The sequence below is a fragment of the Rhea pennata genome, chromosome 15, assembly GCF_028389875.1.
Source record: "Rhea pennata isolate bPtePen1 chromosome 15, bPtePen1.pri, whole genome shotgun sequence".
NCBI lineage: Eukaryota > Metazoa > Chordata > Aves > Rheiformes > Rheidae > Rhea > Rhea pennata.
In genome coordinates this window covers 3,404,463-3,430,304 of record NC_084677.1, presented here as the reverse complement: position 1 = coordinate 3,430,304, position 25,842 = coordinate 3,404,463, and the positions used below count along the sequence as shown (strand labels likewise).

Below are 25,842 nucleotides of genomic sequence, written 5' to 3'. Positions count from 1 at the left end.
ACGTATGTCAAGAAGCCATTACACCTAGTAGTCTCAGTGCAATCCAGGTCTTGAACCTGAGTGGCACTGAGCTTTTGAACTTAGGAAGAGAATGCAGTCTATAAACTGACTTCAGTGTTTTCTACACCATTGAAGCAAAGATTCACTCTCAGAAAGCACCTGCTATCTTGCTTTCAATTTCTAATGATTTATAATTCCCCTAACAAGGGATACACGTAAAGGCCCTGACTGTTTAAATAAGGCCATACTTTATGCCTTACATATGTACAGCAGATTTATCTTTCCAAAGTATGTCAGACTACTTTATAGCGCTTGCCTGTACTTGAAAGCTACAGCGACTGCAAATCAACAAATTTAAGCCTCCTTTTCCTTCACAGAAGTGGGATAAAACTTCAGGCAAATTGCTAAGTGCACTGTTAAGCCTCTAAGCTTTCATGGTATTGATTCTCACAGTAATGTTAATCCCCAAATCTGGTTGAAATTGCAGGAGTGTTCTCATGCTACATTATTTTCAGAACAACTGGATTTAGATGTGAACCTCAGATGCCATGTTCACCATTCCCTGAACTTGTGTGTCAAGGTTTTTGTTGACCTAGGAATTTTGGAAAGAGATCAGGAAAGGATTAAGTGGAACATTCCCTCAAAAGAAATTAGTGCTTCTTTGAAAAATTGGTATGAATATTTACCCTAAGGTAGGACAGGCTGTTCAGTACTTAGAGGCCTAAAAGCAATATTAGATGCCCTCAAGGAATAAACTTCCATAATAAGCCAGAACTATATGAGTTCTTATAACGTTTCATTCACTTAAATATTTATGGAGCATTTGCTATCCTGAAAGAAATTAAAAAGTTAATTGTCATTCTACTTTTAAACAGCATGAGGTGAATGCCCTTCCCGACTTCTCTAAGAAGGCAAATGATTTTTAGCACTTGATTTTAAAAGACGTTATGCACTTGTAACCTCATACTCTTCAGTGGTAACCAATACTGCTTAGAAGCATTCTTTTCAAACTGAGCTTAAATTCTTAACTAAACGAAAGGAAAACATCTGTAACACAGGAAGAACAACAGCTTCTATTAGATCTAATGAGAAAAAATACCAGAATTCTAAGCATTTGTGTACAGTACCTGAGGATCAGGATTAACAGCAGTGATGTAACTGAGCAGCACAGAGGGAACTTCAGGAAGAAGTGCATATGGCTGCTCTTGGAAGTGATTGGTCAGTTCTGTCCTCCACCAGATAACATCTGGAAGCCACGTATGGGATAGAAATGCAGAGATCTTCTGGTAAAAAGTAGATGTTTCTTGTAGATCTTCTTTAGTCTGTAACAAATCAATGGTTAAAACCTGTCACTGATGGCCTCAATAGCTCCCTGTCCCATGCCATTTACCTGCAGCAGCTTTCTTCATTTCTTCTGTCCTAGGAAAACAATCTCAACCTCACAACTTGTGTGTCTCCCATGCAGGTGCACTTCAAATTCTCCAAGCCAAAACTCTAACTTAATACCTCTGTCAGCCTTCCAAACCATCAAACCCCACATTCATACAACCTTGTGTTCTCTAACCCCCAGAAAGTACACTCTTCACATGTTCCTGGTATTACCCTGCCAAGTCTCTCATCGCAGATCCAAAATCGGTCCTGATACTGACTGAGCTCCTTGACAGTAGATGCTGTCTGCAACAGTAGCTCATCAGCTGACTGTGTGGAAGTGATTAACCCATGACTGCCTCCATGTAGACTTAACTCAAAGAAAATCTCCATTGGTAAAGACCACTGGGGAGATTAGCAGCATTGCCTTTTCACCAACTCACTTGAAACACTCAGATTGCTAAGATACAGAACTTCATCACAGAAGACAGCTGGAGAGTTAACAGTAATGTTCAATTGGTTACAAAATACTGGTATAAAATAACTGGCTCACGACATCCATCAGCTCACATGAATTACTCTGAAGCAGTTTGCATAGCACAGTTTCATGACCTACACATTAAGGTAAGGAAGGAAGAAGTGGCCATTGTTAAAGTACAGTTGGGATGGATGGGGAAAGTGCAGCATGTACAGCCAAGTTTTTGCACTGTAGATGTCATCTGGATGCCCAAAAAATCCTGCCTAGCAGATGGCCTGAGCCAGTAATTTTAATCACCATTCTTCTACCAAAGGTAATTCTTTTGGGTCAAAGGATATCCCATTTGTTCTGTAGCCTTGTGGAATGTGTCTCCTGAATACATCTTTTATGAAGGTGCAGTCCCTGTAATTATGAACAGACCTGACTTCTCATAAACCAAGAGGAAAAAAGAGAAATACCATAAACAGGACCATAAATCAGCCTAATACAATATAACGTCAATTTACTAAAGGTTTCACAGGGATATTTTACGTAATTGAATAGCTTTATCAATCTCTGAATTTTTAAGGTTGTTATTGAGTACTGCATGATGATGCTAAAATACAGCTTTCCATTGTTTAGCCTCCACACTAAGCTCCCTGTTATTCCATATTAGTAGGACTTTCAGATTACAAGATCAGTTACTTCAATGAGCCTTAACTAGAAATTAACAAAATGGACAATTATACAAAGCATCTTCTCCAAAACATCTATTATTGCCCCTGGAAACTAAAGCTCGAATAGCAGAAGCCTCTAAAAACCCCCAAATCCTATGACAGAGATCACCAGTCGTTTCAAACCACCACAGATCTGTTAAGCGACCAAAGCGTGCAGAAAAGAACCATGCTGCCCTGTTCAATGTTAGTCTGCCTAACTGGGAATGCTGAGCAGATTCTTAGAAAGCACACTCCATACAAATCTAATTCCCACCAGATATGCTTGTAAATTAAGCTTGTTTATCAGCATGCAAAAACTACAAGAGGTGCATGCATGGACATTTGTTCTGACAACAGCTCAAGAAAGCAAAGCCACGTAGGCATGTTTAAATTTGTCTCATTTTAATCAGTTGTCTGGAGGGAGGGCAGAAATAAAAAGCCAAAATGAAAACCCCAAAAACTGACAATAATGGGAAAAAACATTGTGGAGCAGCTTGATTTATATGAATAGATGTCATCATGGTTGAATGAGCCAAAACTCAACTTGCTCGAGGACAGGAGCTCTTTCCTTGAGAAATTATTATTATATTTATATTCGTAAACCATTAGACCTTGGGTTGGAGAAATAAAATACGACAAATAATAGAAGACACAGAGCTGACAGTAAAATGGCTAGTAAATAAAATATTGATGTTTTTGAAGACTAGAATGTAGCTCAGCCCCAGTTACTAGTAACTGGAAATCACCAACAGCCTATGGCTACATGAAGTAAGCAGGTTGTCTTGGTCCATTTCTCAGTGATGGTCTGCACCCCACCATCATTAGAGCTTCGGCACTACAGGCAGCAACAAGCCACAGCAGTAAACAGTCCAAAAGCCAGTAACGATGATAAATACACCCAGGATGTTCAAACACATAAGCTTTGGGAAAGGTCAGTGGGACAAGCTGAGGAAAGTGAAACCTTGCCCCAGTGATACAGATATGTCCTTAGACTCTTAGACTAGCAATCCAACACCTGCTTAAGAATTACATTCATATTATTATTAAAAAAAATTCATTGTAGGGCTCCATGGACAGCTGCCATTTTGTTCCTATCACAAGATACACATAGAAAAATGGGCATTTCCCTCCTGCCATCAAGCAGGCACTAACTTGTACCTAATACGTTGCACAATCAGTATGTATCCATCTGTGACACTAAAAACGAACTCTGTACTCTTCACATTAAGACCATTAAAAGCCAGCTTGTTATCATGCTACTGGTTACTATTTATACTACTTAGTGTGTCTTCTTATATCTCATCTAAAAAAACATAACTAACATTTTTGTACGTTCTTATAGCCAATAGCTGCAACAAGAGCACCTAGAACCCCGAGTATTTTTCCTGATACTCATATTTTGGAGCTAAGCCCTGGTAATTGATTCTCATTATGCCAATACGAGACAACTAGAACAGGAATTGTTAAATCCTGCAACAGAAGAATATTGTTAATCGATTCAACCACTACATATTGTACATCAGCACTATACCAAGAGACTTGAGTATGAAAAGTAAAATCTATCAAATTTCTCTACAACAACAGCTGAAGCTGCTCAAGGGGAAGAATGGGGAGACAGGACTAGATGCTGTTGTTTTTCTTGTCCCTGCTGTGGCTGACATTTCTGAAGGACTTGTGGTTCCCATCAGCTTAGCTCTCTGAAGAGAAGAGAGTAGCACCTTTACAGATACCACAAGAAAGTAGAAACAATAAAAGTAATTGTTATTGCAAAGACATATGATAGGGCCACTAATGAGAGGAAACCTGTTATACATAGTCTTGCTTTAAAGAACACTGTCCAAATGTCTTGCATGTTCACCGCAGTGCGTATTAAATGAACTCGACAGCAATGTCAGTGTCAGTAAATGGATCAGTAGAATGCCATCAAAATTTACACATAGACTGGAAGCTCTGTAAGGCATGTTCTGCCAACCTTCCCAGCTCCAACCAAATGTTAGAGCAGCCTGAGCCTGTAGCCTGAAATATTCATTCAATTACATGACACCAGATACCTATTTAAAGCATATTCAACACTCAATTTTGACTCTTTGGCCAGCGCTTCAGCTGAAATTACTAGACAGCAACAAGGCAAACGTGCAGAAGACAGGTCAGTCTCTGTTCTTCCATTTTCTTTGTGCCACAGAAAATACCTTGAATCCAGGTGCCTGAGAGAGAAATCACTATTAAGCCCTTGGCCAGTCTAGCAGGCTGATGAGTCTCATTAGCCCTGCTGCTTCAGGTCCATAGGTGCCCAGAAACTAGCAGAAATGTTGCTTATTGTGTGTGTGTGTGTTTTTTTTTTTTCCCAAGTGTTTTAATCATTACATTTGTTGCTAGCATCAATCATTTACTTGCAGGAGCAGTGGAGCCACAGCTGTCATATTTTAGGCTTTATGATACATCATGGGAAATTTAATCTTTACTGCTCACAGACAGGCAGCTGCAGATGAAGAATGCTTGCTGCAGTTGAACAGGGGAAGCCTGTGTTTTTAAATCATGTTTATACTTCCTCTTCCATTTAAATTTCACGTGACGATGTGTCCAGCAGGTGTGAATTAGGATACCTGGGGACCACCCTACAATCACCTGCTACTAGGTCCAATAAGGTCTTTTCAGCATAGAAGAAATGCCAAGAGTTATCGTATCTATCAAATCTCATTCCTGTTCATATTACCAGACAGTAAATAAGGATGTAAACACAGTGCAGTTGTCAGGGTGAGCTAGTCAAACAGTTTCAGGAGTAGAAAATCCCTTACAAGCTCACGAAAGCCACAAGTGCCACTTTCAACCACCTGAGAGCAACTCACCAACCCTTACAGAGCACAGGGACACAGTGTGTCAGTAGAAGTTATTCAAAAACAGGATGATTACTCAAGCAAGTGATCCAAAGATCTCAGGTACATAAGGATCACAGTACACAAGGTTCCTCAGATATACCCGGGTACATTTTCCAGGAAGTGAGCTATACTACATGTTTGTTTCTATAGGTATCTATAGCAGCCAAGGATAGTCAGTCTCAGGATAATACCTAACAAGCTGTCTTCGAAAAGGAAAACTGAACAGATGCTCAGAGTATAACCTGCTCAGATTAGTTCTCCTGAAAGACAGGACTAACAAACAGGGCCCAGAGCTGCTATTTCATAGTTCTGCTGTTTCCAGGACACAAGCTAGAATCATGCCCAGCATTACAGAGTGCTACCTGCATGTGCTAGATGAGGACATTTCAGCTCGGTGCTTTATTGCACAGCACAAACTCAGTAGTCTACCAGCTCTGAGGGAAAGTCTCAGGTCCCATCTGTGGGTCTTGACTCTTGGGAGCTGAATAGCAAGACAATGTTCCGTCTCCTAGGCCACACTCTTCACATGGTTAAAATATAAAAGCAAAAACATAATGCATGTCAAGGACACGCTTCCAGTCAAATTTCTGCATTGTTCCCACAATGTTCATCTTTCTGTTCCCACAATCCTGGGCTGCTCCCCCATTACAGTGGCATGAGTGCCACTCTATCCTGCTTCACTGAAGTTTGAGCTTGAACTGGTATATTCAAGGCTGGTCTTTAGTATGTAAGAGTAGTACATACCCACGGCAGCTCTACATTACTAACAAGTCTAAGTGCTGCTACTCACTTTAATCTTCCAGATCTTGGTGCTGTTCTGGGCTGGAGATTCATCTGTTGGTATCAGGCAAGCATATAAGGCCAAGCCATTCTCTTGCCAGGCCTGTTGCAGTCCTACCACCTGAAATGGAGCTTTGGTCTCACTTTTCATTTTCACAGAAGGCACCTGTAAATCCATTTAAACATAATTTCATTTTTCAGACAGCTATATTTAGAGACTGAAAATAACCCTTCATCTCACTTTGTTGCTTTTGAGTAGAGATACACAATGTACAATAATCCAGGCAGTACTCTAGCTTGATTAGTGGATTAGCTATGGTTCAGCCAGTCGAAACTCAATAAAGATCAAATTAAATAGGAATAACATGTAGGTTTTGGTAAGTCATAGGATTTATTTTCTCAGTGAGGACTCTCCTAACTTGCAAGCTCTGAATTCAGTCAACTATGTGAAAGCAAGAGGTTACATCAGTTCCCTAGTCTAGGAAGAAATAAAAACGGAGTCCCTGTCAACACCACACTGCTTGTTCTTACCAAAGTGGTACAGTGTGCTGCCTTTAATAATGATAATGAGATCAATACAATCCCCATTCAAAATCAACGCTAAATGGTTATGCCATTCTAAGGAGCTAGTACAGATTTCTTTAACTGCCTTCATCCTCCCCATCAGTGATCACTAATATCTAAAACTCCATCAGTCCCTATCCAGTGACTCCACCTTTTAGTTAGATTGAGGTGGTTTCTTTTTGACAGATCTTATTTTCGTGTGCATGAGTGGGAGACAAGCATTGCATTTTCCAATATACAGATTTGATCCCAAATAAGAAGGATAAGAAGTGACTTCTGCCAACGCCAAGATGAATATTAGGCATTGTTTATCAGAAATATCAGGTTAGCTCCAGAGATAGGGTTTCAGATGCTCATTCACTGGCTCAAAGTTCAAAGTCAGGCTGAAATATGATGTATTCTAGTATAGAGAACACATGAGAAACCCCATTACTGTGTAGAAAAGAGAAAGGAGAGATACCTGAAACAGACTGGGAAGGCACTGTAGTGCTGAAAAACAATCTGAGATTTGGACAGCAAGTGAAAGAGGGGAGAGGGCTATGGGAAAATAAAGACACAATTAACTAGTGAAGCCATGAGAAAGGAACAGCAGCCATGGGAGGTGAGGCTCTCTGAATCAGATCACATTATATGAAAATAAAAGACAGGCAAATTTGAATTACAGGACTATGATTTCTTCCCAGGGTTCTACTGAACTTACAAACCACTTAAGCTTTGTTCTCTAGATGGATTTACAGCCTTGCTATTTATTGTATATATAAAACAAAACTATTTACAGTGAAACAAATGCTTTTAAAAATACATTCTCAATACAAGCCTTGAGTGCATTTTCAAATTGTTTTATAGGTCAGATGTATCACTGAAAAGCAGCACTAAAAAGTCCTTGACTGCTGTGATCACTGCTTTCATAAGGGAATTTCTGTAGCAGCTCTGCCACTGGGGAATGCTTACATTTGGATGATCATGTTCTCAGCTGATATAAATGAGTATCTCTAACATACACAAATTTAGGTTGATTTACAAGCCAGAAACCAGTGAATCTGTGCAGTTACACAGATTTAAACTGGATGAGAATTTGGTCTGACATGGCTCAACTTTTCAACTGTGTTTGTTTGTTTTTAAAAAGAAACGCAGGCCTTTTTTGTCATTGCTATCCAACAGCTGCGAGGCAACCTGTTTGTGCCTGATAGAAACTGGAATGAAATACAACAGTTCATTTCAAAGTCCATCACAACATTTGGCCCTGCAGCCTCAGTAGAGTGACATGGAGCCCTGGAAGCTGAGATGTCCTTTCAGCCTCGGAGAAAGCTGCTTCGAGTTCAGGCTTTTTAGTGGGAATAACTCAAGAGAAGAAAGCTCGAAAAAGCCTATGAGCTACTTTCTGAATGGAGGATTCAGACTTTGAGGCTGTTCTACTGACAATTTTCATTAGCATTGAACTAATATTAAAGCATGTTAGCAATATTTTAATGAAAGTGTAAATACCATTATTAATACTGTTTAAGTGGAGTTTAAGTGATTTAAAAGGCTTGTGCAGGCTGTCTGCACAGGATGAGAGTTTTCTTGAGTGCACAGATTGGTATGTTGATGTCTGCAACGAAAGAAAAAAATAAGGCCAACGTGAGTGGGAAAAAAAGAAAAAGCCATTGCTTGCTTGCCCTCAGGAGAAGACTAACATGAGATGAATGGGAAGAGCGAGGAAAAGTGGATCTCTTTAGAGGAGAAAGAAATGTGACCCAAAGGACAATTAAGATTAAACAGACCACCACTTGTTTACACCCCTCTTTGACTATTTGAAAGGATCTACTATTAATCAGACCAAGTGGTAAGAAACAGGCACTTGTCTACATTCACTTCTTTTGCAGAAGACAAGTATAATACTCAGCCCTCCATTTTCAATCAATTCTGGTTACTTCAAGTCTGTCCCGTTGATTTCTGCTTTCTGTGTCATATTCTCTGTAAACTACAGGCATGTTACAGCATCCATTGAAATCAGTATGACTTTCATTTACTGATTTCAAGCCAAGTTAGGAAATAACTTCTCTTTTGTTTAGCTCACTGCTTTATATCTTTTGAAAGAAGGATTTCTGTAATGATTACATATTCACTAGAGGGCAAAATACACCTTTAGTAATGCACCACCTCTTGCACACTGTCACTGCCTGTACTCACCAGAGAAAGAAGCCATGCCACAAGGGCCTGGTAGATGTTGGCTGCCATCAGCACCGTGTTAAGCACTTGCCCAGTGTATTGATCTGCAGCTACCTGGCCACAACTAGACAGCCAAATTGTCATAAGCAGCATCTCATTTCTCATACAGTCTGGTCTAGGCAATGTATCAATATCTGGCAAATAAGAAGCTTCCTGTCAAAAAGAAAAATAAGAAAAAAGAGAGAGAGAGAGAGAAAGGGAGGAAAATTAAAGATTACTGGAACTGTATTCATCATCATGAATGAACTACATTCATTGCCATCACAGGAGGGGCGATTAGGAAGTAGCAAGCATTTATCAAAGAGGGATCACGAGCCCATATATTGCCTGTGCCACAAAAACTGGGTCACTATTTCACTAACATGTTCTAGAGCACTTCAAGCTTTTCTTGGAGAGACATTGCCTGGGTCTTTCCTTACTCTGATACTGCTTAGCAAACGAAAGGTTACATGGTCACAGCTAGAAATAGTATTATCCAACTCATTTTGTATTCTGTATTAAGTTTAGTGTTAACTTTTTAATAGGTGAAATGCCTTTGAAACAAGCCCGATAAAAGTGTCAAAACATTCAGTATCTTCTACTTCATCTAACTTACCTCATTTTTAGATGACGATACATTTTTAGGTGAACTCATCTCCTTTTTCATTACTTTAGTATTGATACTTGGTCTATAAGGGTACAAATCCCTCTCCTTTAAAAGACCTGTTCTTTAAAGAAAAAAACTCAAGCTTGGGTTGCGGAATTACAGTTCACAGAATCTCTTTCGTCCTTCCAAAGAGGAGATGGCTGCAGCTGTAATTAGTAGCTGGTTTACTGCTCCTATCTACATTCAGTCTGCTGCCCCTGACATTTCCTTTATAAAACAGGAAGATAGATAGTCCATAAAAATCACAAAGTTTTTCTAGCATTGCTAAAAGACAGTATTCCATCCCAACAGTTATGACTCTTTAATAAGGCCCCCAAGAGCCCCCACTGCATCCTGAACGCATATATATTCTACTGACCTAGACATGCATTCGCTTTGCAAATAGCTGCAGCTGCTTATGGTGTTACAGTTTCCCCACTACTTATTACAGCAGCAGCTGAAGGCTATGCTCCCCACTGCAGAACGCAAGTAGAATATGACTGTCTTTCCTGTATGTGCCAATGTAGTCAGCCAACAGACTGAACTATTAGTTAAAATGAGCAGAATCAGTCTGAATTTACCTCTTATTGTAGGAGACTAGAGAGCACCTCCTTCCTTGAGCAGAGCTGTGTGAACACAGTAGGGACACAATGGGAGCAGAAGGGTGTCCAGGAGCAGCTGGGCAGTTGTTTTCAGCTGTTCCAGGTAGCCCTTAATGAGGATGTCTGTCCTTGCCCTTACACTGAATTTAATTTACCTGAATTTACTTTGGAAGCAAAGTAAGCTAAATCCAATTAAAGCCACTTTAATTCTGAATTAAAATGTCCACAAAGGTGTTTAATAATTAATCCACTTTACAAGCTAATGTAGCCTGACTTTCCTGCCTGTCCTGAAAATATACAAGTTTTAAAAGTTTTCCAAAAAAGACATTAATAAAAAAGCCACAAGCAGGTCTACTGTGCTGTACAGCGTTTTGATGATGAGACACTGTCATAGAAAGCAGTAGTGCCTACTAGTACTAAATAAAACTACAACCAGTAATAAGGGAAAGACATTCATGCCAAAGTTTCTGATGCTGCAGATCCATGTTGCTACTGTTACTGTAATCCTGGGGAGCTAACAGAACTGATCAGGGCTTTGATACTACCACCATAATTCTCAGAGGAAACAGCCTAAAAAGAATACTGGGGACTTTTTAGGAAAAGATGGTCTGCTTCTACATCCTATATTGGCAAAACATTACTTCCTTCCTCTCTCACCAAGAGGGGAGTAGTGAGATCCATTAGAGGAGATAACTCACAAGCAAAAGACTAAACCAGTATCTACTGCTGCTTAAGCAGGAAAAACTCCAACTGTTCCAGGCCTGCTTGGCTCAGCAGCAGAGGAAGGTTCAATGCGTTTTCTGATCAAGACCAGTTAACGGTTTCGCCTCTTCATTTATTTAGGTTCTCCCTGAGAAGGAATGAGATTTTGAACGAGGTTAATCTTTCCCTCTCCTCCCTCAGTCAAATCCCTTAATCCAACAAGGATCCAGTGGTAAAAACTTAACTAGCTGCAAAAGTATTAAAGCTAATGAAAAAAAAAGAGCTAATTCTATTTAATTCTGAGCAAGAATACCTGAAGTTTGCTACATTCAGTGCTTTCTTAGTGTGCCTTCACCCAGAGTTGTCCAGCTGACCCTAGCCCAAGAGAGTCCACTTTGCCTAAATTTTACATCAGCTTTTATTTGAAACAATATTCAATTATAAAAAGACAAAAATGACTTAAACCGTGGGCTATTTTTGGTTGCTTGAACTGTGTTGTCAATCATAGACAGGCTTGCTGTTGGTGGCAGTCAAGCGCCAACAGTTATCATAAAGCAAATAAGATAAAATTTCCTATTTTCAAAGTGCTTGCTATTTTATTTTGCAATCTCTTACAATATTGCAGTTTACCACCCTTCAGCTTGATTTTCCAAGCACCCCTCTACCCCCAGCTCTGACCATCTATCACCACCGAGCATAATTACATTGCAAGTAGAAGCACTAGTCACATCAAGCAGCCACAGAACAGCATGAGTCTATAGTTTATGTAAAAATTAAACAACTTTCTCACTCCAAATCCACACCAAAAAGAAATGAGCAAAAAGCAATTGCAAAACAGTTTAAGGATACCCATATCTTTTACCCTTCAGCAACAGCAGTACTGAAATTACATACATGGAGACACAGACCCAAAAGAAAGAACTATTCATAAAGAATTTGCAATTAGAAGGAATATGTATGGACAGCCACTAAAGAAGTGCTATTTTATCTTGATTTATTTTTTTTAAGAGCTGTTTATAATCACAGCAAGTTGAAACTGAGAGGATATAAGTTTGTCAGCCAAGATTAATGTTATTTTGTTTCTAATCAAATGGGTCTAATTGGTTAAACGATGCTTTTGTTGATGGTTTTTGAAAAGGCTAGCTGGCATCACTCTACAGCTCCTTTCAGTGAGCCTGCATATTGGACTGGACAGACAGCTCTGTTGTCCCAATACTCAGAAACATTCTCCAAGCTGTGAGAGGCTGGAAGGACACAGCAGCAGAACAGTGCGGGAGCCCAAGAGGGCCAGCCGAGAACTCTGTTGCTGGTTACCAGCTAGGTACAAGGCTGACAGCAAGTGAAAGTGGTTGCCATCTAATTGCTGTTTGGAAAACATGTTACATTGCATGCTTAGGAAGTTCTTTTCACCACAAAGATCTAAGAAAGAAGTTAGTATTTCTCAGCAGAAGTAGCTCAGTCAGTCTGAGGGCATCTCCCATTGGACAGGAAGGTCTGGAAAAAGCCATCTTTTATAGATAGCATTTCTCCTTTGCAGCTAAGTAAAGCTTCAGCATTTTACATACAGAACCTTCTTCAGCAGTTAACTGATGCTAATGTTGAAGCCAGGCATCACAGTCAATTAAAGATAATCTCTGCTGAGCAGATCCCCTAGCAGGAAGAGCCAAACAAAAGCGTGCGCTACATCTAAAATGAGGAGAAGTTAAACTTGCACATTCTCCCCCTTCTTTATGACAGGGGAGGGGGAAGGGGAGGGATAGGAAGAATCTTGCTCTCATTGGCTGGAGGATTAATCAAAATAATTGTTTTCAGCCATGTCTAAATTTATCCTTCTATGTCATCTGCCCCCTAGCTTGGATTGCACAGATTTAAGAGGCAATCCCTGATGAACGGCAAATTACTGACTGCTGAAATCTTCTGCCAAATGATGCATCTGCTGTATGTTTCTAAATGTGAACTGATTTCTAGGTACTTTAGAGGCTCTAGCTAATTCCTGCAATGAAAATTCTGTACTCCTTATGCTGAAATAGCTCTAGTATTGCATGTTCATGCTTTACTGTAGACAGAGCTCATCGCAGAAAAAGAAAATGCAACCGTGCTGAAGATCAGGTCATGCATTTGTTTTAAATGCAGACTGAACATTGCTAATGTAGGGCAGTAGATAGTTAGGATGCATTTAACATTTCTGTCCATCTCTCCAATGTGAAGCAGATAACACTCTTTTATGGCTTCTAAAAATTCTTGCATTAGATGAAGACATATTGGAAATGTCAAGTGTTTGTTCTTTTTCATTCTTTAGGGAAGGAAAAATGATGACAATACCATCTGTTAGACAATTTGAATTCCACATTAAATTGTGGAATAAACCCTGAAACCGTTCAAAGAACTGCTTTATCATTGCAAAATGGGAGCAACGGACAAGAATGAAGAAAGTATCTGCATTTCCTGTATGCAACTGGCAGAACACACTGTAATTAGGAAGGCAACATTTAATAACAAAAAGAAGAGTATGATTGATGTTAATGGTCTGAATGGTATTCCTGTTAATTCATTTTTGTACTAAATTCATTCTCTATAGCATAAAAGCACAAGTGTTTTTTCTGAATATCAAACTTGCTGAGGTTACTGATCTGAAAAATATGATGGTAGTAGGATTGTACTGCAATTTTCTGACCTGAAATGAGCTTCAGATTGCTAAAATGGAGGAGGTACGAGCCTCCAAAACAGATGATTTTAAACACTGACAAAATAAGATTGCAGGAATTCAAAGAGCTGCATAATGAAAGCATTATTTGTTATGATGTCTGCAGTTCTCTGATCAGTTAGGGCAATGCACATCATGTGAGGTTATGTTAAAAATAATAAAAATTAAGAAAATATCTTTGCCAAAAGTATCTTCTGTTCAGGACACTTAGGCTTAGTCTTGAGCATGAAATAAATAATCGCTCTTAGTTCAGAAGGAACTACCTTTCCATCTCTGTCAGCATGAAGGTGCTAAAGCTAGCCAGCATCTCTGCTGGACCATAAAGGTGGCAAGTATAAAAGAGAAATGTCAGCTCATCACCAGAAATTATTGAGTATGGGAGCAGAGTTCAGAAATGACACATAGAAAGTAACTGACCTTTGCCTGGCACAAGATCCAAGCAGAGCAAAATTCACTTTGTGTATCTTTTTATGTTGCTGCCGTTGAGTGTGGCCAACCCCAAGTACAATTTAAAGAAGCTTTATTGCTTCTACAACACCTGCAGAGAGTTAATGATAGCTAGGACCAGTTAAATTTCCAGCTCAGGACACATGAACATTACACAGAAGTCCGTGTTCATCCAATTCAAACCATAATCCTTCTCCACACAAATGAAGAAAACAAAGGAATGGTATGTAGAATGAACTACACTGGTTGTAGGCCACTTCTGGATTAGCCTACATTAAGGAAATTCGCAACTACTTCACTAAAGTTAATGGTTTATCTGTGCTATGTAATAAATATATAACCCCTCTGGCATGGAAGTCAGAAATCTGTCCCAAAGAATATGCTAAGAAAGAGATACCGTGTCATCAGTTGCATGCAGAAAGGTATATTTGGCCCAAAATTCAAGATACATTTATTCTGCTATCTGCAGCGAAGAAGACAACTAAAAAGCATCGCCCACTTGCTGCTAAGCCAAGAGAGCCTTCTATCTTAGAGTGAGCTTCCTGTTCTAACCTGCTCGTTTCTGTCTGTGTTGACCACAACTTTTCTTGATGGTGCTCCTCGTGTGAGTACACAGCACTCTCCTTGCCTTGCTGTCTCTCCTGTGTATGGTTTATCTGTATATGTGTCTCACTGTGATCTCCTGCCATATCCTGGGTCTAGAAATATTAATGCCGTTAGTCTTACACAATCAGTTAATGTCCTTTTTCACACAACTTATTTCTAGTCAGTCTGTGAGACCACTAGACCAGAATACTATGAATATCTATGAGGAAGCAGTGATGGACAAGCACAGTTAAATCTACAGTGACTTCCATGACAGAATTGCTCTTAAATTACTTCTTTGGAACGTAGAAAAGACATACAGTTGTAACACGTTAACTAACCCAAAATGTTTGAAAACGGTATTTTCACCCAAATTCTGACACGAAAAATTGTGTCAGTTAAGCCATTTGGCACTAAGTCTGAGTGCAGCTGAAAAACATTCAAATAACTGCTGCAAATAATTGGTAACAAATAGCTGTTCTACATACAATTTCATCTTTATTTGCTGAGGAGGGGGCAAATTTTCTGACAAAGGCTCAACTTCTCAGAAAAACAAAGAACTGCTCTGAAAATTGCACTGCACTAAAATTTAAATCAAAGTGTCACTAAATTCCATTTGATTTTGTTTGCTTTCTGAGACATAATCATTACAAATGAGAAGTGCCTTTTCCATGATTGGTGTTTACACTACAGTAACACCTAGAGAGGCTTAGAGCAGTTCAGAACCTCATTGTGTCGGTGTTATAAGCACATGTAACACAAAGTTCCTGCTCTAATGAGCTTATACTCTTGGTTAATGAGAAGCAGCTGAAGTAAGTAAAAGAAGTTAAATTACTTGCAAATCAGGAACCTGTGCCTTAGTCCTGGCTTGGAAATGGATTATTTCTGTGAAACTCAGTCTCCATGAAGGTGTAGAGTGAGGATAGTACTTCCTTATCTTAGTCCCTATCTAGCTGGATTAATTATCAGAAGCCTGTAAAACACTCTGAAGAGTAATTGTTGAGATTACCAAGAAACCTTCAAAAATGCATCTCTATTCCCTTTCTTTACATCCTAAAACACTATCATGTCCTCTATAATGCAAACAGTAGTAACTGTTATCTTCCATAGCACAGTTCTTTAATTAATTTCAAATTGCCTCACAAATAAAATCCATATCCTGCATTCCAGGCCCAAACAGGGAAAGAAATTGTACATGATTACTCTAAAGTGCTGTGACAGAGCAAGGAATTGGTCCCAAGTCATCTAAGCACTAGGCTACTATCTGACACTTGGTCTAAGCTGGCTTTACTCCTGAAATGGCTCTAGTTTGATACTCCAAGAGATTCACCAACTCAGTAAGTTAGGTAAAGCCTTATTTTTTCTAGTTTTAAATCTATTTATCTTTGAATGCTTTTTCCCCTGCTGCTCTATGGAAATCCCACAGGAAAAAAAAAGGGGGGGGGTATATTGACCAGCTATGCTCTCTCCTTCAAGTCCTTACACAGGTCCTGTTGTTGCAGTGTGTAACTCACTGTGGCCACTTCCAGGGGCTAAGCCCCTGATTTTGGCAATACTTCAGTCTCCAAAAGAAACAGACACACAGAGAGGCTGTATCACACCCAAACTCAGAGTGAGCAAAACCACCCTGCACTGGGAGCATGGTAACAGGTTCTGCTTTGGAATATTTGCAGGGTGTGGTGCAGCATCCTAAAGGTACAAGCTTGATTGCTGAAAGCACCGCAGCTGCTTTATCACAAAATTTTACCACAGCTCAAGCGGCCTGCTAAGCCAACTATCAGCTTCCAGTTTAGAAATGGACTGGGTCTAGCTAGTCAGAGTATGAGCTCTGTAATCTTGTGCCCAGCTGCAAAATACTGTGTAGGTAAACTCTGACACCTGTGAATTCTCCAGGGCAGGAAAGATGGCTTATCTACCATTTTGAGAAAGAGTAGGTGCTTACAATCTCCACAGATGCTTGTGGGAACTCCAGGTGCTTGGCTTTACACTTTTAAAATAAAATTAACTGCAGGATTCTTCTACTTTGCAAACTCTGATAGAGCCTCAAATTCCATTCAGTAGTCCTGCCAGTAAAAACATTTCCATAATTATTATTTGTGTATGTGTTTACAAGTTGTGACCGAGCTCATCCCCAATGCATTAAGATTTATGTGGAACTGTAGTCCAACCTAAGTCATAAGGCCAAACAAGAAGTCATGAAAAAAACTAGGAATACAGTTTAGACTACACAGCTGCTTTAACAGTAGTGTGTCAGACATGCTCCTTGCAGGACTCATTTTACTTCTTGCAAAAACAGAAGGACAGAATCAGCTTCTTTTCCTTTACAAATAGCATCACTGATCACAGCTGTGAGGTAAGGACAGGAGTTGTGAATTGTATCCTGATCCTAAAGAGATGTAAGGCAGAAAGTATTTCTCTGTATGAGTAAACATGACTGACACCCATTCACGTTTAGTGCATGCAAAGGCACTGCAAATTTACAGTAGCTATTACTACTGCCAGCAAACACAGGTCTTGTCAAAGAGCAACTACCCTCAGAGACACAGGGTACAGAAATAGCTTTCTCTCCTGCCCCCTTCAAAATGAGAAATTAAGTTTAGCCAATGGACATTTTATTTTATTGTCTTATTATTTACATTTTATATTGTCTTACTTCAAGCTTATCTGAACCATTCTGATATGTAAATGGAGGAGTATTTAGGACCTCTACTGGCAGCAAGTTCATGCACATAATTCTGGAAACTATTTTCATTTTACTTATATTAACCTTTCCCTTATGCAACAGCAACAAATGTTCCCATCTGTCAAGATCAGGCATAAATATATTCAATGATAGACCTAAATTCATTTTAATCACCTTCCAAGATGTGCCAAGGAATATAAAAGATTAAATATTTCACATTTTCCTGGGGCTATTTCAAATTCCAATCAGTGAAACCAGACTGAAAACAGCCACTCTGGAAAGACCTGACCGTGTTCAATTCATTCTGTAGCTGGAAAGTGCAATGGACAAAGGCGGGAGCCCCTGCAAAACCATGAGCAGAGACCTGGGTTTTACTCCACTTGTGGAAACTTTTTACAATTTGGGAAAAATCACTTTGCCTTCCTGGGATTTAATTCTCTTTCCAACTTATTTTCTCCTATTTTAAGTCTGTAATGGGAGGGTCATGTTTTAGTATGGACAGAGGCAAGAGGCAAAAGAGAAGTTTATATGGAAGGTTCTGTATGGTTTCTTTGGTAGTTCCACTGCGTTTAGTACAGAACATGAGTTATCTGGTTCTGAGTTTTTTTCTTCTGTGTTGGTATAATTCTTAGCACAACAAGACCTCAGTCCTTAATAGGGGTTCCCAGAGGTTGCCATAATACAAATATCTGTCATACTGTCACTGATTTCAAATAAGTAGCATTCTAGCTCTTTGTATTGTTCAGTTAAGGATGTAATGAAATGACGAGAAACAGCACACTAAATAAGGTGAGTACATATGCAGCAGTATGTCTGAGGAACCTGTTGAAGAGTCACACTAAGGTAGGATTACTGTATGTCATTTCTATGTACTGTGGTTGTGTGCACAGAATTACTGAGAATTGTCCTCAGAACAAAGTTCCAGACTTGCTTTAATCTGTAATCTAAAGCACACACTTCCATAACTCTCATCACTCTGAGAATGCGAAGAACAAGCAGGCAAACTCTGCTTATGTAAAGCAAGTTATTTATAATGAACACTTTTAAGGCCTGGATTCTCTGCTTTGCCCATTAGGGGCAGATCTTTTGGATGGCTCTGTGCTACCCTGGGCCGTGGCAGAGGCTGTAGCCACCTTAGCTCCTCTGCCTTGCTGACTGCAGCCACGGAGGAGACCATAAACCAGCTAAGCTCAACTGAATCATAGAATCAGTAAGGTTGGAAGGGACCTCTGGAGATCATCTAGTCCAACCTCCCTGCTCAGCAGGGTCACCTAGAGCATGTTAGACAGGATCACACCCAGGCAGGCCTTGAAGATCTCCAGAGAAGGAGACTCCAAAACCTCTTTCGGCAACCTGTGCAGGGCTCCGTCACTCACACAGTGAAGAAATTCCCCTTCACGTTCAGGCAGAACTGAAACCTAAAATACTGTGCCAGCAACCCCCTCTTTCTTCCTATGTTAGTACCAAGAGGGAAGATGATTAAGAGGCCAGAAATACTGGTTCTGTGCCAGCTAACAGTCCCTTGTGCTAGCAAAACGTTTTCTTGGGAATTTCTATGCCGTTCTGGATTCTGTGTGCTGGACTTGTGGCACACAAAGGAATCTTGACCTTCTGTTTTTGCACACTAAATTTAAACTACACCATCTCTAACTGCCTTATTTTTAAGCCTTTCTTGAGTTGAGGCAGCAGGTTCATTAAGTAGAAGAGATTTTAATCTTGTTTCAGAAACTCATTAAATACTTCACTGTACAAAGAGGGAAGAATTCAGGGGCCATCTGCTGGCAGTTTGGCACATCACTGCTGGCCACAATCCCATAGAATCAGAGCAAGAAAAATGAGGAGGACTTAGAGGAAGCACAAGCCAAGTTCAGCTCTGGTGCCAGAAACAGATTTAGCCTAGAAAACACATTTTGCAAATCTTACAATTAACATTTTTCAACCTATAGTAAAATAGTAGCAAGGGCCAAATGTTGGGTTCAGTTACATTCACTCAGGTGCAATCAAAGTTGTTACTTCCGTGTAAATGAAGACAATATTTGGACACAGAATGATATAAGTTTACAAAATCAGCTTTGGAGTAACACAGATATAGAAAAATTCCTCAGTTACTTTTGTCACAATATCAGAAATAGGAAATCACAACTGAAATAGGCAAACAACTAAGTACATTGATATTAGCAACTCTACAATGGTGTTGGTGAGATATCACAGAAGTATGGTCCATCTCAAACTGTTAGGTTGGGATTTGGGGACCTTAAGAAACCCTTTGTGTGCTCAGGTAAAATGTAAGACAAAGAAATTTCCAAAGATGTTGCAATCAATCTTGCATTAAAAAGATCAAGGCACTCAGGCTATAAGAAGGGAAATCACAGATACCTTCTTTACTGAGACAGATAAATAATCAAAAGCATATTACTGAAAACTGTGTAGGTCTCAAAGCATCTACTATATAAAAGACCATATAGCACTAGTAATAGAAGGAAATAAAAAATATTTTTACAAGTTTTGAAAAATCAATCTCTACTTACAGTCTTACTGTGCTAGCTCAGGATAACTGTCACAGTAACTGAATAATACTTCAGCGCTACTCTCGATGGTAGGCAAAACCTGGGAATTTTGTCAAGAATTTTCCAATGGTCTCCAGTGGATTTGAGACCTTTTTGTTCTCCTCTCAAGAGGAGAATAAAGCAGTAAAGGGGAAAGGAAGGTTTCAACCCTAGTATATTGTTAATTTTAATTTTGCAGGCACCCAAGCTGAAAATCCCTTAGCCTGAGAATTTTACCTGACATCAGTGAGCTGAATCGAGGGCATACTAATATAGAAAAAACTACTGATTTTGCCAGAAAGATTATAGAGAACATGTTTGCAAGTTGGAAAAGAAAACATCAGCATGATATTTGTTAAGCTAGAATGACTGGGTTGCATGCTAAAATGTTTTTGTTTAGTAAGCCAGCTGTAAAGCTAAGCTGTAATAACACGATGATCATGAAATATAAGTACTAATACAAGGTTAACCAAAGTGATTGTGTAGCCAGGAATTAGATGCTGCAGTATATATGAGTCAATATATTAATTTCCTAATAGTTTTTGACTATGTAAGGCAGATAAAAGAGTGTTTAAAAGGTACTGGTAATGAGGTGGCTTTCAAACAACATGATCTCTTTCTGCCATACCCTGATAAAGCAATAAAAGTAAACAGAGTCATGTTTTGTCCCAACAATAAAACAATTTAATAATAAAAGCTCTGCCTTCTGCTATCTGTTGAATTAAATTAAATCCATAGTTGGATGTAAAATATGAGGGCCACGAGTAGCATCCTTGGAGGGGTTTAGCTGCCAGTGCTCAAGGCCAGTTCTGGTACAGTGCAGCTGTACCTCAGATTAGACTGCTATGAAAACAGCTGTGCGAGCAAGAGCTGCAAGAAGCCTCCATAGGGGCCTTTCCCTCTTCGCCTGGGAGCTGCATTTAAGCTGAGCTGCTTGCTCTTGACTGAGCTGTACTGCAGCTACAGCTACGCATCTCGCTGGTCTTGACCCTGCCCCCAACTCATTGCTATGACTTCATGGGTTCATCTCAGACCTGCTTCATCACTGCAGGCGTGCTGGGTGATCACCGGACCAACGGCTGAACCTGCTTATCATTACTGGACCCAGTCCTGACCCTACCTTCCTGACTTGGGTTTCTGGCTTTACCGCAGACCTACTTCATCGCTGTGAACCAGAGGAACTGCCTACCCTCACTGGATCTGCTCTGCTCTTCTTTTTCAGGTACAGTAGGACTGCAGTCCTTGCTGCTACCCCTGCCTGCCTTACTGCTAACTTCAGCTCCCGGGTTGTCTTCCCCAAGAGTAGGACCCTCCTGACATAAAAGTCAGATCTGAGTCTGACAAAAGTAACAATGATTAACTGGACCCTATCTAATCTCAGTGTAATATGGAATCAAAATTAGTAGTAATTTACTGTATAATAACATGCATGATGAACAAAATGACAGGTCAAGCCTATTTCATCTTATATCTTCCATTTAGTTCTTTTGCATGCTGCCCAATATTCCCTTCTCCATCTTCCTTGTCAATAACATTTACTCTTCTCCAAAACTGAAATCAAACCTATGTGTGTTACTCTAAGCTATTAATACAACCTGACCTTACATTATGGATTACATCACCACCCAGCTGGTCTTCAGTTCTGAATTCAATCCAAAGGCTAAAATGTGGCTAAGAGGCCTGTTTTCAGAAGAGCTGAAAGTCTGAGGGGAACAAAGTTAGGGTCTTCCATGCATCTTTGAAAGTATGAGTTGGGCGAGATTACAAAGGTGTTCAGGTACCTAAGATGCAGACTGACAGGCAGAATTCTTAGAATGATAAGGTGCTTAATTCCCACTGATTTCCACAAGAATTTGGTACTTGCATATCTTGAAAAAACTGCTGGGTATCAGCTCCTTCTTTAGATGCTTAAATACCTCTGAAAGTTAGTTCTCAGTCTTCTAAATTACCTGCATAGTTTTGAAAGTGTTCTCCCCAAACCTCATTCTCTCTTATATTAGTGCTTCCCACTGACAGTGAAACTGAGTACAGAGTTTGACTGAATTAGGTTAAGCTAAAAAGACAGCAACATTAAATCTGAATTTCACTGCTTTCAAAGTTTGAACTAGAACTCTAATGTAATCATAATGCAGCTTTTTAATTTTTTACATTTATTTCCAAGTACCTCAGCTATCCTAATTGCAGAGTTTCTAAACTTTTATAATTATCATTCAGTTCAATTATTTAATGTATATTAAAACTGTTTGGGGCAATTCTGAAAACTATGACAAGTATTCCAGATCTGAACATCTATCACTCCCTAAACAAAGGACTTCAAAAACAAATTTGAAAGTGTGCCACTCTTTCATACACTCTGGTTTGTTCTTGGAATATACATGTTTATATATAGATATTACATATTTCCACTGAGAGACACAGCTGCCAAATTACAGCTTTTCTGGTTTTAAATGTCAAAACATTCAAGTATTTCTGCTTCCCTATGGGTAGCAAAGGGAAAAAGAAAGAAAAAAGAAAAACCTGTTCTAATTCAAAGACAAATAATGCTGCTGTCAGGATGAAATTCAAGTAATCTCATAAACAACTCTTGTATTTGATGGATGATGCTGAATACATTTATTCTCTTAGTTTTAATAATGAATATTATATAATATAATATCTGAACAAGAACTAAAAACAGTGTTGCCCACTGAATGTATTTACTATGGTAATTTGGTTTTAACCAACAGTGCCACAAGAACTCAGGCAGATTTCCCCCTAGCAGGCTGTCACTTAGTTCATGTGTCAGTTAGCAGATTAGCTGCTTCCACAAGCACGAGAAGCTGAGTAAATCCCAGGATGGTTAGCTTATCCCAATGTCCATACTGCCCTGACTAGGCTGGCAGCAGTACATTTAAAGTTCTCAGGGTACATTTAGACTGCAATGCCATGATGGGACTATCACATAGATACATTCTGAACTGTACTTGAAACCATATTACCAAACCTGTCTTTATTTTATTGACTTTAGTGATGGAGCAGCTAATCATGGATACCCTGCCCAAGCAACTAAAGGACAAGAAGGTGGTCAGCAGCAGTCAGCATGGATTCACACAGGGAAAAAAAAAATCACACTTAACCAACCTGACTGATAGCCTTCCACAACAGGATGCCTGGCTGAGTAGGCAAGGGCAGAGCACTGCAGGTTGTCTACCTTGACCTCAGCAAGGCTTTTGACACCGTCTCTCGTAACATCCTCAACGGGCAAGCTAATAAAGTATGGGCTAGATGAACAGACAGTGAGGCGGACTGAAGACCGGCTCAACGGCACAGCTCAGAGGGTTGCGATCAGTGGCACAAAGTCTGCTTGGAGGCCTGTAGCTAGAGGTCGCCCCCCCCGGGGTCGATACTGGCTCCAGGCCTGCTCAACTTATTCACCAACGGCCTGGATGAAGGGATAAAGTGCACCCTCAGCAAGTTTGCTGATGCCACAAAACTGGGAGGAGCGGCTGATGCTCCAGCGGGCTGTGCTGCCATTCCGAAGGGACCTCGACAGGCTGCAGAGATGGGCGGAGAGCAACCTCATGAAGTCCAATACAGGCAAGCGCAGAATCCTGCATCCAGGGAGGAGTAACCCTACGCCCCAGCACAGGCCGGAGGGCCGTCCTGCTGGAAAGCAGCTCTGCAGAGGAGGACCTGGGCGTCCTGGTGGACAACCAGTTGGACACGAGCCAGCAGCACGCCCCTGCGGCCACAAAGGCCGGTGCGATCCAGGGTTGCACTGGGCAGAGCACTGCCAGCAGGTCAAGGCAGGCGATCCTTCCCCTCTGGGCTAAGGTCACACCTGGAGTACTACGTCCAGTTCGGGGCTCCCCGGGACAAGAGACACACGGAGCTGCTGCAGCGAGTCCAGCAAAGGGCTACAAAGATGATTAATGGACTAGAGCAGCTCTCATATGAGGAAAGGCTGAGAGAGTTGGGACTGTTCAGCCTGGAACAGAGAAGACTAGGGGAAATTTTATCAATGTATATGAATATCTGAAGGCAAGGTATAAAGAGGATGTGGCCAGAGTCTTTTCAGTGGCGCCCAGAAACAGGGCAAGAAGCAATGGGCATAAACTGAAATACAGGAAGTTTTGTCTAAATCTAAAGAGAAACTTTTTTTACTCTGAGAGTGACTGAACAGGTACCCAGAGAAGTTGTGGAGTTCCCATCTATGGGGATATTCAACAGTCATCTGGATTTGGTGCTGGCCTAGGTGACCTTGCTTGAGCAGGGCAGTTGGGCTAAATGATCTCCAAAGGTCCCTTCCAGCCTCAACCTTTCTGTGATTCAGTCCAGCAAATATGGGAAAAAGATCAAAATTCAGCACAACCCAACAATCATTTGGTGCAATGCAAGTAATGAGTTAGCAAAACTCAAGTATATTTCTAATGAGCAAGCATTTGCATCTTAATGAGGGCTAACTGGAATTGCCAGTGGCAAATTTCAGCAGGCTGAGAACCAAGTAGGTCTGAAGACTGTATTTACAGCCTTCACAGCCTTCAGAACAGGGATCAAAGGAGCTAAGGGAACAGAGCTGTATGCAGTACATTGTCCCCATTACAGCAAGCCAGTAAAGAGAATTTCAGCTGGCAATTTTAGTCCTGTACCTCTCAAGTGATTTTTTCACAGATCAATAAGCTTTTGAATGTGCACAAATACAGTAGTTAATTGTTTACAAAAAACATGAACTTGTCCCCCAGTCAGAAGCCTGTAAGGTCTTTCAACTTCTGTAATGCTAGAAAAGATTTGTTATTGTTATTAGCCCAAATCAATCATTAAAGTGGACCCATGTGCAACATTTTGGAGTTCCTCTTACCTCCTCTTACCTTAGCTGGCCTTGTGTTTCATGCGATCAGTGCCAGACTGAAGCAAGACTAGATGTACAAATCTTATCAGAGTGAGAAACAGCTAGTCTTCAGAGATGTGTTTTGGGCTTTCAAAAATCAGGAAAACTTCATACTCCTTAATAACAGCATCAGACAAAACCAGAAACTACTACTAAAGCCACAGTCTTCATCAACTGCTTATTTACATATGCACAAGGAAAAAAAAGAAAAAAAAAACAACACACAACAAGAAATGTAAAGCTACTAGCGAAAGAAAACCGGAGAGAACTCAAAACATAAGCTTTGCTTTAAAAGCACGACAGTTAAAATACCTTTCTGAGAAGTTATGAAAATTGTGTGTGAAAATCTGGTTCCAGTGAAGTAGGTAACACTGAGCCCATTGACTTCACCAATCCTGGATTTCCTCTATGTTCTCTTACATCAAGCATGGAAGGAGAGTGGGCAGTTTTGGGAGCACTCCCCATACAAGAAAGGTGAAAGGTTAAGGCACCATTAGCATAAGGGAAGAGCTGTCAAGATTGCTTATCTAACTGAGTATTGCTACTTCCTAACAAATGTCGATTTTAAAATAATACAATAACTTTTTGCTTTTGGAACCACAGTTGCATTTGGTCAGAAGACATTCTGAAAGGGATAGTCCTACACTGAACTACTAACCATGTGGAACAAAATAGGTGTTTTCTCTGCCATGGGCTGCTTTCCAGTAACTGAGAGCTGAGGCTGTGATCTCTCCAGCTGTTCCTGGAAGCTCTCTCTCTTGTCTTTCTCCTTCATCTGTACTTCCTTTTGGGATAGTACACTTTTACTTTCTTCTCTCCTGAAAAATACACAGATTCTTTCTTGCTTTTATTTTTACTTAAGAGAAAAAGGCTAAAATAGATTTAGAAAGCACTTCTGGTATTTGTGGGGGCATAAGGACTTGCATGATCGGGTAAAATTATGCCTCTGTGAAACAAAGATGATAAGGAGTAAACTCAGAATTCTCACTAGTGGTGAGATAACCACTCATCTGGGTGGAAGTCAGCAGAGGTTTGTTTTGATGTTTTACTCTACTTTTCCACACCAAAATTCTCAGTGGATCTCTAACTCCCTTTCCTTTCTCATCTGC

The 25,842-nt window shown here is 40.1% G+C and overlaps 1 protein-coding gene across 1 annotated transcript in view; it reads right to left on the bottom strand.

Annotated features, from left to right (window-relative positions):
* DNAAF8 (dynein axonemal assembly factor 8) overlaps positions 1–25,842 on the bottom strand; it is a 99,107-nt gene that overhangs the window by 60,749 nt on the left and 12,516 nt on the right. The window contains exons 10-13 of the mRNA XM_062588319.1: positions 25,392–25,551; positions 8,934–9,125; positions 6,208–6,363; positions 1,128–1,322 (exon numbers count right to left, since the gene is read on the bottom strand). Of these exons, the coding sequence (XP_062444303.1) occupies positions 1,128–1,322; positions 6,208–6,363; positions 8,934–9,125; positions 25,392–25,551 (703 nt within the window). The remainder of the gene's footprint in view (positions 1–1,127; positions 1,323–6,207; positions 6,364–8,933; positions 9,126–25,391; positions 25,552–25,842) is intronic.